The sequence below is a fragment of the Mustelus asterias genome, chromosome 25 (assembly GCF_964213995.1).
Source record: "Mustelus asterias chromosome 25, sMusAst1.hap1.1, whole genome shotgun sequence".
NCBI lineage: Eukaryota > Metazoa > Chordata > Chondrichthyes > Carcharhiniformes > Triakidae > Mustelus > Mustelus asterias.
The window spans coordinates 30,943,806-30,959,501 of NC_135825.1; the positions used below are offsets into that span (position 1 = coordinate 30,943,806).

General features: G+C 42.7%; 1 protein-coding gene across 2 annotated transcripts in view; it reads right to left on the reverse strand.

Annotated features, from left to right (window-relative positions):
* lmod1b (leiomodin 1b (smooth muscle)) overlaps positions 1–15,480 on the reverse strand; it is a 49,908-nt gene extending 34,428 nt beyond the window's left edge. The window contains exon 1 of one of the 2 annotated variants that reach the window (XM_078242310.1): positions 15,429–15,480. In XM_078242310.1, the coding sequence (XP_078098436.1) occupies positions 15,429–15,431 (3 nt within the window). In that variant the 5' untranslated portion in view covers positions 15,432–15,480. Of the gene's footprint in view, positions 1–13,894; positions 14,372–15,428 lie in introns of those variants that run through there. The other variant, XM_078242309.1, reaches the window with a different exon arrangement.
* Positions 15,481–15,696: the final 216 nt, after the last annotated feature.

Sequence of the window (15,696 nt, forward strand, 5' to 3'; positions counted from 1 at the left end):
GGAAAGGGAGGAAACTCCCGCCCTATGTCCTAGGTTACGTGTTCACCAGATTTAGTGCTCTATTCTCCCTCCCACTAACATCCAACACATTTTAAAAATGGGATAAGTCACAGGCTGTTTGCCTGTGACTTATCAGAGATTTTGATTTGCAGTTGAGATATGTATACTGGGTATTATAAGCTATTTCCCATCCAGCAAAATTTGGCTGCATTCCATCAGAGGATTTGTTTAAATCTGTGTTCTGAAGTTTTTCCTAATTAGGATGGTTCCCCATGAACTGTGTGAGTTAATGAACTCTACAATTTACTTCATCCAGCTGCACTTCAGCTTACAACTTTCTACCTCTATCGAGTATGTAAACTTTATCTTCGCTTTCTTTGATGGATCTTAGGATTATAGAGTTTACTTTAAAGATATTTATGATTCCAAAAGCACGTGCTTCCCTCCTCTAAAGGTCTCGTAACTTTCTTTATTGTTCATCATTGCAGATAGTTAATCCTCACCAATGATTATTTTCACAAGTGGCCACAAAAATCTCTGTACTAATACAGGGTGGCATTTTCCATTCTGGAGATAAAGTTCAATGCAACTGTAGCATTCAGAGCAACCAACACTTGATGGAGAGCTCCTCACGGAGAAGTTGGCAAAGATGAACTATCACATCTCCAGACAAGTGAAGGCGTCTGTGGCACTGACTTTGGTCATCTCCATGTGTACGCTCTCTTCTGTAGACCCGTGTTCACACCAAGAATGGGATTTTACGGCCTTGCTTGGGTGAGACCAGAAATTCCTGCCTGAGGTTAACGGAGGTTTTCGTTGTCGGACCCTTGCTCGCTCCGATTCTGGATGGGCGAGGTGGTAGAATTTTGGCCCAAATGTCTTCGTGGATTTGTCCAATTCTCATTGGCATCTGGGTCTTCCTGGGAACCCGTAGGCTCTAACTCCTCAGGGCATGGTCTTCCCTGAACTGTGCCAATCAACGATGGGCTCTTCTTATTCCAATCAAAGCTATCTAAAAGGCAATGTTGCCTGCAGCTTGCATTCTCCACTCCTCCTTATATCTGTGAACGGATACAATTGAGCAATCAATGGAGTTCCCATGGAATGGTCTCCCTCCATTTACAAGGCAGGAATGCAGTCTCCAGCCCTAGACTTTCCCTTAGTCTGCACATTGCATACCAAGGCCACTCTTGCTGAATGCTATTATCCTGGAGGACAACAGGAAGCTGTGGTTTCCCATCAGATATGACTGCACATTCGCAACAAGGGTCTTAATTCAGGTCAAAAGATCCAAGTCCTAGAAGTTACAATCAACCGTGTGTTGGTTCTCCTCCAGCGGCCTGGACAATAACTATGGATACCCAGTCCTTGCATTTTAGTCCTGACTGTAATCATGGTGCCTCGAATACCATAACCAGTGCACTGGAAAGGTGCAGGCTTGTCGGGTCTATGCTGCCTCTGTGCAGCAGATGTGGCCATTGATCCTTGGACCCTGCATACATTCTGATATGCCTCTGTAAAGATCAGATGTCAATTCAGATCATATGCACTGCAGCACCTAAATTTTAATGGATTCTCGCTGAAATGTGCATTGTTAGTAAAGGTGCCAGACTCATTCATTGTGCATTAGATCCTCGAGTCCAGCACTCAGCTCAGCTGTGCTGACCATGCTTTGAGCAGGACAGCTATATGGAGGCCCTTCATTAGGCCATGAGTTGCTGTGTTGAACCCCTCCTGCACACCCCGTGCCCCTCACCAATTTATTTTTCTTGCTTGTTGTTCAAATTGTGTCACTGCCAGGTTAACTCAAAACTGATGCTGTTGACCTTTCTCTGGGAGACCAGCTTCTTATTCCCAGTTATCACCCATTAAATCCCTCCGATCTTCCTCCATCCTCACTGCCTAATTCTTCTTCCTCCTATCTCTACCGAGTCGCCCTCATTAGCTTTGAACCCTTCATTATCCATGTGGCTGTTCATTCCTTCTTCTCCCCAAACCCATTAACGTTGATGCCCTCAAGCCCTTTCTCAACCTGACTCCTCCCCTTCTTGAGGCCAAATGCACCCTGGCTTTCCGGAACAATCCAATACCCCGCCATTGCTTCTTAGCTGCCAGCATGCAGGATACAAATGTCGCCCCAGACCGTGACTCGCATCTACCGCGACCATAACTCTGAACCCCAGGACCAAATTCCTCAGCTGACTAACCATGCCCTGAACACCATACTGTGCACAGCTATCATTGCAAAGAGAGGTCTTCCCCTGCCCAAGACCAGAACCAAGACATGCACACCATGCAAAGCCCTCTAACATGGCCTATAAAGACCCTGGGCAGTCTCTTCAATATGCCCCAACGGTATGAATTAAACCCCAGGATAGTCTTTGCCCTGACAGCATAGCCTCAGCCCCAGCACAGTCTCTGTGCTCCCGATAGTGTGGCCTCTGTCCCAGGACAGTCTCGTCAATATGCCCCCAGCAGCGTGGCTTCAGCCCAAGGGCAGTCTCAGACTCTTCCTTGGACAGTTTTATAACTCTTGCTCCAGGACAGACTTTCGCCATTCCACTCTGACCCTTGACCGCTCATGGTCCTGCCTCTGTCTTTCCATTCCCTCCTGTGTTCCACAACCCACCAATTTCTGCCTCTAACTTCCCCCTTCCATCCCATATTCCCAACCCGCCTCCCTCCTGGTCATGCCAACATCTCTCCGTCTGTGTTCCATAACCAGCAGCCTGCCTCTGTCTTTCTCCTCCCCTCCCACATTTCATACCCCTTTGCCCCCATTCCTCCCTGTATTTCATAACCCCACTCTTTAGTCCTGCTGCCACCTACCCCCTTCCTGCTGGCATTACCTCCCATGCTCAGCCTTGAGATACTGGTGCACAAAATCTCAAAGCAATGCTTTTTTCACAGTAACTTCATCAGTGTTAATGTAAGCCTACTTGTGACACTAATAAATAAACTTTAAACTTTAAAAGGTAAGTGAAAGCAATTTCTATATACTTCAAAAATCATTGATGAACTGAAGCTCGCCAGGTACACACCACTTATTTTTTATTTTAAAAAATACTTTTCCAATTCAATCAAATCAAGTCCAATTCAGAATCTCAACAAGTTGAGACATTTCCGGCACTTATATAGTTGAGAAAGAATCCAATACAATTGTCCACTGACAGGGAATTTAACACTTGGAGAAGGAAGGTAATTTTTGTGAGTTAGCCTTTTAATGAGCATTCAAAATATGCAAATGAAATCATTCAGCAGCAGGAAGCTTGACCCGTGTTATGTACCAAAGTGGTCAGATCACTTCAACAGCAAAAGGGAATGAAAAAGTTGCCACATGGAGGGTTATTTAACCAGTTCCTGGAGCTTTATTAGATAGGTGCTGCTTGCTTATAGTCCAGGATGGAAGAGTGGGAAACTCTCCTCGTATAACAACTGACAATAACTTTAACTCACTTTGAACGATAATTTCACCAAGTATCATTATATACAATCAGTACGAGTCTTTTAGGTGGAAATCGGTTCTGCTTAGGCAGAATCCATCATTCAGGAGTCTTTCATGCTCTCGATAGTATGTTCACCACTTGGCTCAGGCACATCATCTGATAAAGTTGAAGTTCTTCTTCAGCTTCTACAGATGCCGTTGGCTCAACTGGCGTAGAATCTGAATTCGGCTTAGTAGTGATCATAGTTTCAGGGATTCAATGATCATAGATTCATGGGTGGCACAGTGGCACAGTGGTTAGCACTGCTGCCTCATAGCGCCAGGGACCTGGATTTGATTCCCAGCTTGGGTCACTGTCTGTGTGGAGTTTGCACAGTCTCTATGTGTCTGTGTGGGTTTCCTCTGGGTGCTCTGGTTCCTCCCACATGAAGATGTGCAGGTTAGATGGATTGGCCGTGCTAAATTGCCCCTTTGTGTCGGGGGGACTAGCTAGTGTAAATACATGAGGTTACAGGGATAAGGCCTTTGTGGGATTGTGATCGGTGCAGACTCGATGGGCCAAATGGCCTCCTTCTGCACTGTAGGATTCTATGATTTTCAAACCTTGAATGGCCTTTCAGATACCAACTCTGCAAATTCTCTTTTCGAAGCGAGGAGTTAATGTGTGCCTCTACCACACTCTCTCATCATCTGTTGGCACCATATAAGAAGTAGATCCCATCCTTCCAAGTATTGGAGAAGCTATCCACATCTCACTTGAAGAGTAGTTTCTCACTAAAACTCTTTCTCCTTGATTGAAACTTCTTGGTTTTGACGTTCACTCACTGTGAGTAACTTGGTTTTGTTGTTGTCACTCTACTATGGTAGAAGTGTCAGGCAGTAAGAACAAATTAAATGTGCTTCTGAACTTTCTTTGATTTCCGGCATGTTTTGGGTTGTCACATGGGCTGTGTTTCTACAGGATATGAGAATGTTGTTTCCACTCTTGGCTAACGGTCTTCCATCCTATGATGCATTAATGGCATTCTTCAATAACTGTGTCAACATCTCCATCAATCCGTTAGTGGAAAGATGTTAAGGTGCAGTCTTGATATGCTTTTTGCTGTGGCTTTTAAAGTAATCCACAAATTCCTTTGACGTAAGCTGAGTTCCGATATCACTAACTAAATGCCCTGGGTTTCCAAATCATGCAAATACTGTGTCAAGTCGCTTTATTGTCTTTTCAGTAGCTGGCAACTTCATCGTCATGATTTTGGGCCATTTGGAACATGCGTCCACTAGGATGAGAAACATATATTCCTCAATTAGTCTGCGAAATGAATATGAATTCTTTGTCAAGGTTGTCTCGGTCAATCCCATGGGTGAAGTAGTTGAAGAGATGGAGTATTTCATAACCTAGTAGAAGACTGGCGCTGTCCTACTCCTTCTTCAATCTGTGAGTCTCCCCCAGCCATCAGAAATAACTCCTTGCGAGTTCCTTTATACTTAAGACACCTGAATGTCCTTCATGAGGTTGATCCACTATACAACTCTACAAGCATGGAGGTATGATTACTCTGATACCCCATAACAGTACTCCGTTTTGTACCATTAATTCAAATTCCCTTGTTCAGTACAGCTTGCATTCTGGATTCGTCTTCACTTTATCCAATGGTACTTCTTTCAAAATCATGACCATGACCATCTACATCACCAGATCTGACCTAGTACATCTTTGCACTTGGGAGGTTGTAATAGATACATTATCAACCTGGGAAAAATACAAGATGTTCGCATAGTTCTCCTGTGGTTTGACTTTATCCCGAATTGGTAGACACGATAGATCATTGGTGTTAGCATGTTGCTAAGATCTTCTGTATTTAATCCTGTAATTATGCGCTGATAAGATGAGGGACCATCGCTGCAAATGATACGTGGCTAGAGACCATATTCTTTTATTGGAACCAAAGATCGTTGTTTAATGCCTGTGGTCAGTTAACAAGGTAAAATGTCTGCCACTGAGATAGTGATTAAATCTTTTCGTTCAGAAAACTATACTCGGGGCTTCGTGTCCCAATTGAGCATAATTCTGTTCATCACTTGTCAACGTTCTCGAAGCAAAAGCTATTGGTCTTCATCTCCATTTAGTATCACACGAGAGACAACTGGACCCACCCCATAGGGTGATGCATGACATGCAAATTAGATTTTTAAATTAGGGTTGAAGTGAACTAAGACTTCTGATTTCATTAGCACATTTTTGACTTCATTACATGCTTTTTGCAGGCTTTTGTCCAAGTCCATTGTTAGTAACACTGTATGAAGTGGTTTTAATATGGTAGCGTGATTTGGAATAAATTTTCCATAGTAATTGTTAAGTTTTAAAAAAGATCTCAGCTGCGATATATTCTGCGATCGAGGATCAAGGTCATTTTCTTAGGTCCCTTGTGGAGTCCATCTTTATCAATGACATGGCGTGGATAGCTTCTTCATGACTTGAAAAAGACTTGATGACTCGCATTTTCCTTTCTTCACACGAAGATTGTGCTTCTTTGGAAGTCTTTCTACATTCCATAAATGTTCCTGCTCAGCTTTGCTTATGATTAAAATGTCGTCCAAATAACATTGGACGCCGTTATGACCACTTAGGGTTGATCCGTTAATTTTTTGGAGTAAGGCCGATGCCAATGTTATTCTGAATGGTAGGCTTTTATACCCAGACAATGCTATGTGAATAATGATCGTTAGCATTGGTTGTGACCCAGTTGTCACACTCATTTGGAGGTATGCTTGGGATATGATTATCTTACTGAAAGGTTTACCACCAGATAATCCAGCAAATAGATCCTCAATTAATGGTAAGGAACTCTGGCTGACAAACTATTGGATTTACCAGCATTTTAAAGTCACCGCAAACTCTTATCGAGCCATCTAGTTTAACAAAAAGAACAGTTGGAGTTGCCCAATCGCTCATAGTTACGGACTCAATCACTCCAACTTTGATTACATTTTCAAATTCCATTTCAACTTTTGGTTTGATAGTACATGGCACAGTTCTTGTCTTTAAGCAATAGACTTTTTGTGTAGATTTGGGCTCATTCTTGTATTTACTCTTCTTCGAGGTTTAAGAATTCTGTCTAATCCAATATCCCTTCGTTATGTGAACTTTCTTGCAGGTTAGGTGCATTGGCCATGCTAAATTGCCCCTTAGTGTCCAGGATGCATGGGTTAGAGGGATTAACACGGCAAATATGTGGGGTTATGGGGATAGGGCCTGGGTGGAATTGCTGTTGGTCCAGATGGGCCGAATAGCCTCCTTCTGCACTGTAGGGTTTCTGCGGAATTACAACATTTGTTTTTTCAAGACCAACATTCCTGTGGAGAATGCCCCATTCGGGTAGACCTATGGCATGTCTGCGTGTTGAGAGATTTTCCTTTCTATTTAGGCATCAGCTCCAATTTGAGAAGCTTCTTTAATGGCCAATTCCATGGACGCTGTTATCTCAAAAGCAAGTTTTAGTGTTAAAGACCCTTCAGTGAGCAATCAGGGTGTCTTCGAGGGTTGAGCCAAACTCACAACTTTTTGCTATTTTCTGAAGCACGGCTACAAATTGTGGAATATTTTCACTTTCCTATTGGCTCTGTCAATGAAAGCTGAATCTCTCCACTATGACTGAAGGATGGGGCGAGAGGTGTTCTTCAATTCCTTGTCAGTTTTTGTACAACGTTTGGCAAGGTGGTGATTTTCCATCCTGTTACACTCAGTAAAGTTGCCACTTTAATTTTATCCGGCGTCCTGTTTGCAGCAAGGTAATATTGAAATCTCTCTTCATAGGCACTCCATGATTCCGCAATCTCATCAAACGGTTCCATAGCGCCCCCTTTTCCAGCCTTCATAGTTACCACTTCTTAAGTAGCTTACCACTTCTTTAACATTTCCTCCCCGCTAATTTATTTTCTCTTCAAATTTAGTTAGTATTACTTCCATTGTTGTTTCTTTTAATTATTTTTTTTGGTCAGACTGTGACCGTAAGAATTTTTTTCTCTTTATTTTGCAAACATCAATGTGCGTTAAATCAGGAGATTTCAGCTTTAATTCTGATTAATCTTGGTTACAATCACATTATTCATTTTCCTTTTTGAGTAGTTGCTGCCCAACTCTCTCTCTCTCTCTTTCAGTTTGAGGACTCGACACTGCAGCCCGCAGTGGGAATGCGCACAGCTGGAAAAGACTGGAGAATTCCGGCAGATGTGTTACCCTGATCTGTATCTGAGCTCTGACAAACCTTATCTCCTGATGTCACAATTTTGAGTCAACATTTGACATTTAAAATCCTATATAAACACATAATAATGGGAAAACCTTATTGAAGGAGATAAACATTTTTAAAAATTCATTTGTGGGAAATGGGCATCACTGGCTGGCCAGCATTTATTGCCCATCCCTAATTCCCCCTGGAGGGCAGTTAAGAGTCAACCACATTGCTGTGGCTCCTGAGTCACATGTCAGCCAGACCAGGTAAGGACAGCAGATTTCCCTTCCCTAAAGGACATTAGTGAACCAGATGGGTTTTTCCAACAATCAACAATGGTCATCGGTCGATTTTTAATCCCAGATATTTTTTATTGAATTCAAATCCCACCATCTGGTGGGATTCAAACCTGGATCCCTGAAACATTAACTGAGTTTCTGAAGTAATAGTCTAGTAATAATACCATTAGGCCATCACCTCCCCTTTCATAAAACATATCACAATGTGTGGTTCTACAGTTTTGCAACTTGTTAGCACCACAGGAAGTCTCTTTTCCCTCGAATCCAGAAGGAACGTTGGTTTTCATTTGATGTTAAGGTAAGTTTGATTTCAAGTTCAATATTTATTGTTGATTTTTAATTTTAAAAATAAAATCATTTTTCCACAGCCTGATGCCACTCCCTAAGTTTATGTTTAATAGTCATCCCTTCTCCAGTGCCCGTTTGGTTCATCAGTCTGGATATCCAGTACCCTCCTCTTTCCCCTGCCAGTTACCAACTGCACCACCCTGCTGAGCTCCTTTTGTGGCCTAAGACATATCAGGCAGAATTTTGCACAATGCAGAGTAATGGCTGGGGTGAGAAAACTGGTGTGTAGCTCTCCAGTTGCATAACTGAGTTTTCTCTCCAGATTCTTTGAAATTCTGCGCACAGACAATCTGGGGATGTGGTTTTGGGCACCCACGGGTGGGACAGGGCCTAATAGAGCCAGTGATGCCATTTCCACAGAGATCGGGGCACCGTCTTTAAAGGGTGCTCCGACCAGCATTGGAAAAAATACATCCTCCTTCGATAGATAGGGGGAGCTTCCCTTCCCTGCCCCACTAGCACCAGGGCAAACCCCCCCAGACATAAGCACCGGGGTGACCCACCCACATATATAAAGAACACCCCAATGGAGCTCCCTTGCAATGCTACACTGGCAGTGCCTGGGGCAATGCCATGGCACTGCTTGGGCATGTCCCTCTCCCCCGATGGCGATACTTACCTTACTTACCCCCAGAGAGTCCCCTTGGCTGCTTCACATTTTGCAGAAGCAGTTGTAAACCTTGCTGACGTCATGTCATGTCACATCGGCAAGGTGGGATTCTTTATTTGGGGGAACATATGGCAGGAAAGCAATTTACATATATGTAAAATTATGAAAATGGATTTAAATGAAGTTCCCGCCATTCCTGGGCAAGAGTATGGGAATGAGAATCTCATCACCGAGATTCCCGTTCCTGCGGGCTTGTGAGATTTTCCACTGGCATCGCCATTTTCACCCATGGTGAATGCCAGCAGAAAATCATCCCCATCATCTCAGCTGAAACTTTCCTTCATCACCCCACTGCCCCAGCCACAGGCAAGCTCCCCAACTCTGTCAATAATTGCAATCTCACTCTGACTCCTAGCAGAGCCAATGGCCCCTTCATTAGTCTCCTTTCCAGCCTGACCAACTTAATTCTGCACCTACCTGCTACTCTGCTGGTCATATTCATAGGCACATTGGCGCATTGAGCCCAATGGGCCCTCCTGGCTTTTGAGGTGTGAGTGGGTGGGACTCCCTAATCATCTAGCCCACAAAGTACAGTAATGGTTCCCTGTTATTATGCATAAGCTCTATAAAGAATACTGGCCCTTGCAAGTCTACAAACTAGCTTTTGTATTACAGATGCAAAATTCCGTTACACCTTTAAGTAATGCAGCTCAAAATATCCCTCGTGTAACATAGAAAATAGGAGCAGGAGTAGGCCATTCAGACCTTCAAGCCACTCAATATGATCATGGCTGATCCTCTATCTCAATGCCATATTCCCACACTCTCCCCATACCCCTTGACACATTTAGTCTAGAAATCTATCCATTTCCTTCTTAAATGTGTTCAGTGACTTAGCCTCCACAGTCTTCTGTGATAGAGAATTCCATAGATTCACCACCCTCTGATTGAAGAAGTTTCTCCTCATCTCAGTCCTAAGTGCCCTACCCTGTATCCTGAGACAGTGACCCTTTGTTCTAGACCCCACAACCAAAGGAAACAACATCCCTTCGCCTAGTCTCTCCAGCCCCCTCAGAATTTTATATGTTTCAATGAGATCCCCTCTCATTCTTCTAAATTCCAGTAAATAAAGGCTCAGACAACCCAAACTCTCCTCATACGACTATCCTGCCATCTCAGGAATCAGTCTGGTGAACCTTCACTGCACTCCTTCTATAGCAATAGTATCCTTTCTTAGATAGGGAGACTAAAACTACACACAATACTCCAGATTTGTTGTCATTAAGCCCCTGTACAGCTGCAGTAAGACATCCTTGCTCCTGTACTCAAGTCCTCTTGCAAGGAAGGCCAACACGCTATTTGTTTTCCTAACTGCTTGCTCCCCCTCATCCTGCCTATCAACCTTAATGCTTCCAAGCCTTGCGAACACTCCATATATTTACCATCAGAGTTCAGCCTCTGGGCTATATTTGAGTCACAGCTCAATAATTGGATGCATGTCCCATCCATTTCTGCACTTACATGGAGATGAATAGACCAATACTCCTTTTCTTTCAGGAACAATGAGAATGTGATCAGTATTAGAAACCTTGTGCAGACCCTAAAACTACCAGTTGTTACTATACCTCTAGGCCTCTCAAAGCCAAATCAGCAGCTGCAATTGTCAATGCCTTATAGCTGTAAGACCCAGTTGAAGGGCTGGTCATATTTGGGTCTACTGTAATTACCACAGATGCAGGCAAGTTCAAGGCAGACTTTCTGAAACACATTTGAGGCAGAATCTGCCTGACAACTGCCCAGGTGTGGAAGAAGGGGACAATAAATTGGCCCTGATAAAAGATTTCCCATAGCTTAGTGCACGCTTCATTGAGTGGCGGCATTCAAGGTACACAGTGACACAAGAGTTCAGGTAACTGGGAGAAAGTTCGATAGGCAGAAGTGGGGCATGTGTCTTTAGAGATAATAGGGGTGATTCTCCCAAAAGCACTGAATTGGCGGGAAAACTCTTCTAGATCACAACTGTTTTGTCAGTTCAACTTCTCACTCGAATCTCCTCACTCTGTGCACTGCAGAGGTCCCAATTGTGAATCTCATTAAAAACCCATTCACGCTGGAGTCCGACAGTTCTGGAACTCTGCACATGCGCAGTGGCTCCGATCTGTCAGCCTCCCCATTTGCTGGCCAGCTCGTTCAGGACCCCCGCAGTGCTGCCCCTCCAGCAACCCCCTATGGCCTGATCGTGGCCACAACAATTCCCGGGCCAGTCCTGATACCACCCCCACCCTCCTCCGTACCGGAGCCTCCCGATGTCCAGCCCCCCCCCCCCCCCCCCCCCCCCCCCACCCCAGCAGTGGCAATTCCCCCCATTCCCCTCACCCGGCAGACCCTGAGTTAATTGAGATACCAGTAATGACTCCACATGTCTATTGCTCTACATTGCAGTACATTCATTATAATCTCTTAGCTTGTCTATATAATGCTTATCTTTTCACTCATGTCCTTTAATTCTAAAAGAACAATCCAAGTTAATTAACTTTTAAAGGGGATCACTTTCAACTTCACTGCCTGGGGGTAATCTGGATCAAATGGTAAAGAGTAACTCTGGAACAGCATTATCCCTGCGCCACCAACAGCTTTGGAAAGAAAAATTAAACTGCATTCTCAATTTCGCCATCAGAAATTCAGACTGCCTCTAAACATTCTAAGGTACCAAAATATTTTAATGAAAGTAATTCCTAATAGCATAAATGTTTTTTACCTCCCATAAGATTCAACAATCACTACTGAAAGAAAATTGATCTAAACAAACCTTTCATCTAATAACCAAAATATATAATACTCAATCGTTAACGCCACTGACAACACCACACAGTTTCTGCATTGTATAACAGGCAATTATGCATTATCTTTGAACTAAATTGCACATTACTTATTCCACTCGGTAAATCCCTGTGTAACTCACTACCAACTCCATCGGTCTTTGTCACATTGATTCTCCAGTATTCTATCAGTATGGTTGCATATTGTGGGATTGGAAAGGCAGAAGTACAACTGTGAGGTAGATATTTCCCTATGAACATATCAGCCACTGTCTGAACTTGTTCATTTATGATCTTATTTTTGTTCTTTTGCTAATTGAGCGATATTGCAATTGCATTTTGACAAATTAAGTTCTAAATGTTAGAACTATTGAAGGAATAGTTTGTGCATAATTTGAGTGAGAAAGGGACTGAAAGGCTTCTTTTGTTTTGCTGGTGAATATTGCATGTGTCAGATGTCAACGATGGGGAGTGGAACACTTTTCCTGTTTTGTTACCCAGATCCGATAGCCCTGAGTGGATAGAGCTCAAATGGAGCATAAACAGACCAGTTGGACCTCATGGCCTATTTGTGACATTCATCCTGCATTGTCATAGTGATCAGATGTAACACCACCAGTATGATTCATGTTTTGTTGCAATCTGTTTCAAAGCTTGTACAGGTGATAAATTCCTCTAGTTTTAGAGCAAAAGAGATGTAAAGGTGAAGCCAGCTCTTCAGAGATGGGTAAGCTTTACTGTTCTTTCATGTGTACTGTTTAGTATTGTGATTCATTGCAGCTGCATTGCTTGCTGTGCCCATGAGTTGCAGACTTTGCACATCAGTTAAAGCACTGCACCATTTGACTGCCTCAACTGAGAAAGGGCTCTTAATATTTATAAGTGTTCATCAGAAAAATTAAACTTGTGCCAAATGCCTGGCTGTTGAACACATAAGCGTATCAAAATCCTGCAAAGTATCTCACCACTAATGAGAATATGAAAAGTCTACTTTATTGTTTTATTGAGTCAATAATATGGTTTTCTGTTGTTTCTGCTTTGGGACCAATGTTCAGCTGCAGCAGGGAATGACTCTGAGCTAATCCCATAGTCCAGTTTCTATTGATGCTGTTGTCAGGTATCTTACATTCAACAACAACATCCTTTCACCTCATGGCCTGTCCCAAACATTCTTATCGCCTTCATCTGAGTGGTGTTAAAATAAGAAAGAACGACTTTCATCATATAACATTTTTCACCATTTCGGGATGTTCCAAAGGACTTTACATTCCATTATGTATGTTTTTGAAGACTAGCCACTGTTGTAATGTGGGAAGTAAGATGCCAGTTTGATTATAGCAAGGTCCCACGACGCCACTGTGATAATGATCAGGTAATTTGCATTAGTGATGTTGCTCGTGGGACAAATGTTGACAACTCTCCTGCTCTTTTTCAGAAGAGTCCCATGGAATCCTATATGTGCATCTGGTAGGACAGTTGGGGCTTGGGTTTAAATCACATCTGAAAGACAGCACTTCTGACAGTTCAACACCCCTTCAGTACTGCACTGGAGTATCAACCTGATCATGGGTGGGATTCTCCGATCTTGTTCGCCCCGCCCCCACTGATAGTGAATTTGGCGCTCAGCCAAAACTCCATTCACAGCAGCGACACCAGAGAATCCGAGCCGTGGGCGAGGTTGGAGGTTTCCAGTGCAAGTCTCTGGACCACGACTTTAACCCACAACCATCTGATTGAGTGGAGAGAGTGATATCGATGGACAGGGTTGACACATCATGTGATATGACATTATTTCCTTTTCCTATATTAAATGGCATTTAGTTGTGGCATAATACGTGCAATGACATAATGTTTGATGTTGAATTTTGTTTAGTCTCTGATGCTGCTCTTAAAAATTTCACAAATGGGATTTCTTCATTTTTATTACAGGAATCTGATGGAAAGAATTAGAGTGAAATTCAAAATACAGTAAAGCAATGGAAATGAAGAGCATAAAGAATGGCTTTGTCAAAATAATATTTGTTGAACAGACTGAAAACAATTATGTTCCTGAATAGATCACTAAAAATGTGAAAAACTACAATTGCAGCATTCAAACTGTTAACAAATTCTGGGCAGTAAATAATAATACATGAACTCACGTCAATTGATAGTTCTCTCTCTATCAGCTTCCTAGTTGTTTGCTCACAGTAGGTGAGCATTGCCTCTCGATCGTATGTTCCTGTGGGGTGCTTGTCTGTCTGATTTCTCTGTCTCAATCCGACAGCGACATTGGAATTTGGATCCATGACATCCAACTCAATCTGTAGTTCTTGCATCTCCTCCGGAGAGAGATTTGCCAACAAATTATCAATATCTGGATCCTCGCTCACCTGCCTTTTGTATTCTTGTTTCCTGAATCGTGACATTTTGGTATCTTGTTATCCACACAAAAATAAAATCAGCGAGACTTGTATGCACCAGTATTAAATCTTTTCCTGAAGTAGGACTTTGCAGTTACAATGAAATTCAGATATATCCAAAAGAAGATCAATTTGGCAACTTTTGATAGCTTAACGATAAGGTCTTTAGACCAACTGTAACAGCAGGTGATGAAGTGACAAGCCAGAGTGTAGTGAATCCTTATATGATTTAGCAACCAAACATGAAATGAGAAGATTAATTGACGTGAGATTGCACCACTCAGAATGCACTTTGGGAATACTAACAATCTGAACAGCCAGTCATCGGTGAGAGGGGGAACTCACAGAGCCTAACAGTTTAGGTTGCGTGCTGAGGACATTCCATGGAATCCTAAGCAGTTGCAATACCAAATTTAGTACAGCAGATTTAGCCTTGAAAGGAAATAGGAACAAGTACAGCAAAACTGAGACATACAAAAAAATGCAGGAGTTGGCAGTACTAAATGTTTAATTAATACTGTAAAAACTTTTAAAGGCAGTAGATCGAGTGGGAAATATCATTGTGTGATCAAAAAGACTAAATTTGGTCACTGCACTCAGATGCAGCCTAGCTCTTAGGTGTTTAACCAAAGCTTGTTTTCATTTTGGTTCAAAAGAGTAACAAATTTAAAGGACAAATGTAACATGCTGGTATTGATGCTCCCCAGGAACCTGGATTAGATTGTCATAGGAACAACAGTCTATAGAATGCCTTGCTGATGGTATAATCAGACATGTATTTGAGTGAATAGCTAACAATTTTATTAGCGATGCTTTGGAGCACTGTTTACTGTAATAAGCAAGAGCCAGACTATAAGTAGATAAAGAAAAGGCTGGACAAACAGGAAAAAAAAGTTATTATTGCATTTCTAAATCTATTGACCAATAAATCTTGTGCTCTTGGTCCTTATGTGGTCACCTATTAATTAAGAGGCAAAAGAATGACTGACTAGCTTCACATTTCTCATCTTCATCACCCACCTCTACCTGAGGCCTAGCTTGCACCTATAATGGCTTCCTACCTCTGATATTTAAATAACTTCTCTGATATTTACATAACTCCCACTGCCTCGGAAAAGCAGCCAGCATAATCAAGGACCCCACCCATGCACCCCGGACATACTCTCTAGCACCTACTTCCATCGGAAAAAAGATATAATAGTCTGAAAACACATGCCAACCGACTCAAGAACAGCTTCTTCCCTGCTGCCATCAGGCTTTTGAATGGACTTACCATATATTAAGCTGATCTTTCTCTATGCCCTAGCTGTGACTGTAACACTATATTCTGTACCCTCTCTTTTTCTTCTCCCTTCTGGGATGGCACGGTGGCACAATGGTTAGCACTGTTGCCTCACAGGGCCAGAGGACCGGGTTTGATTCCCGACTTGAGTCACAGTCTGTGTGAAGTCTACACATTCTCTTCATGTCTGCACGGGTCTCCTCTGGGTCTTCCTCCGAAAGACGTGGTGGTTAGATGCATTGGCCATGCTAAATTCTCC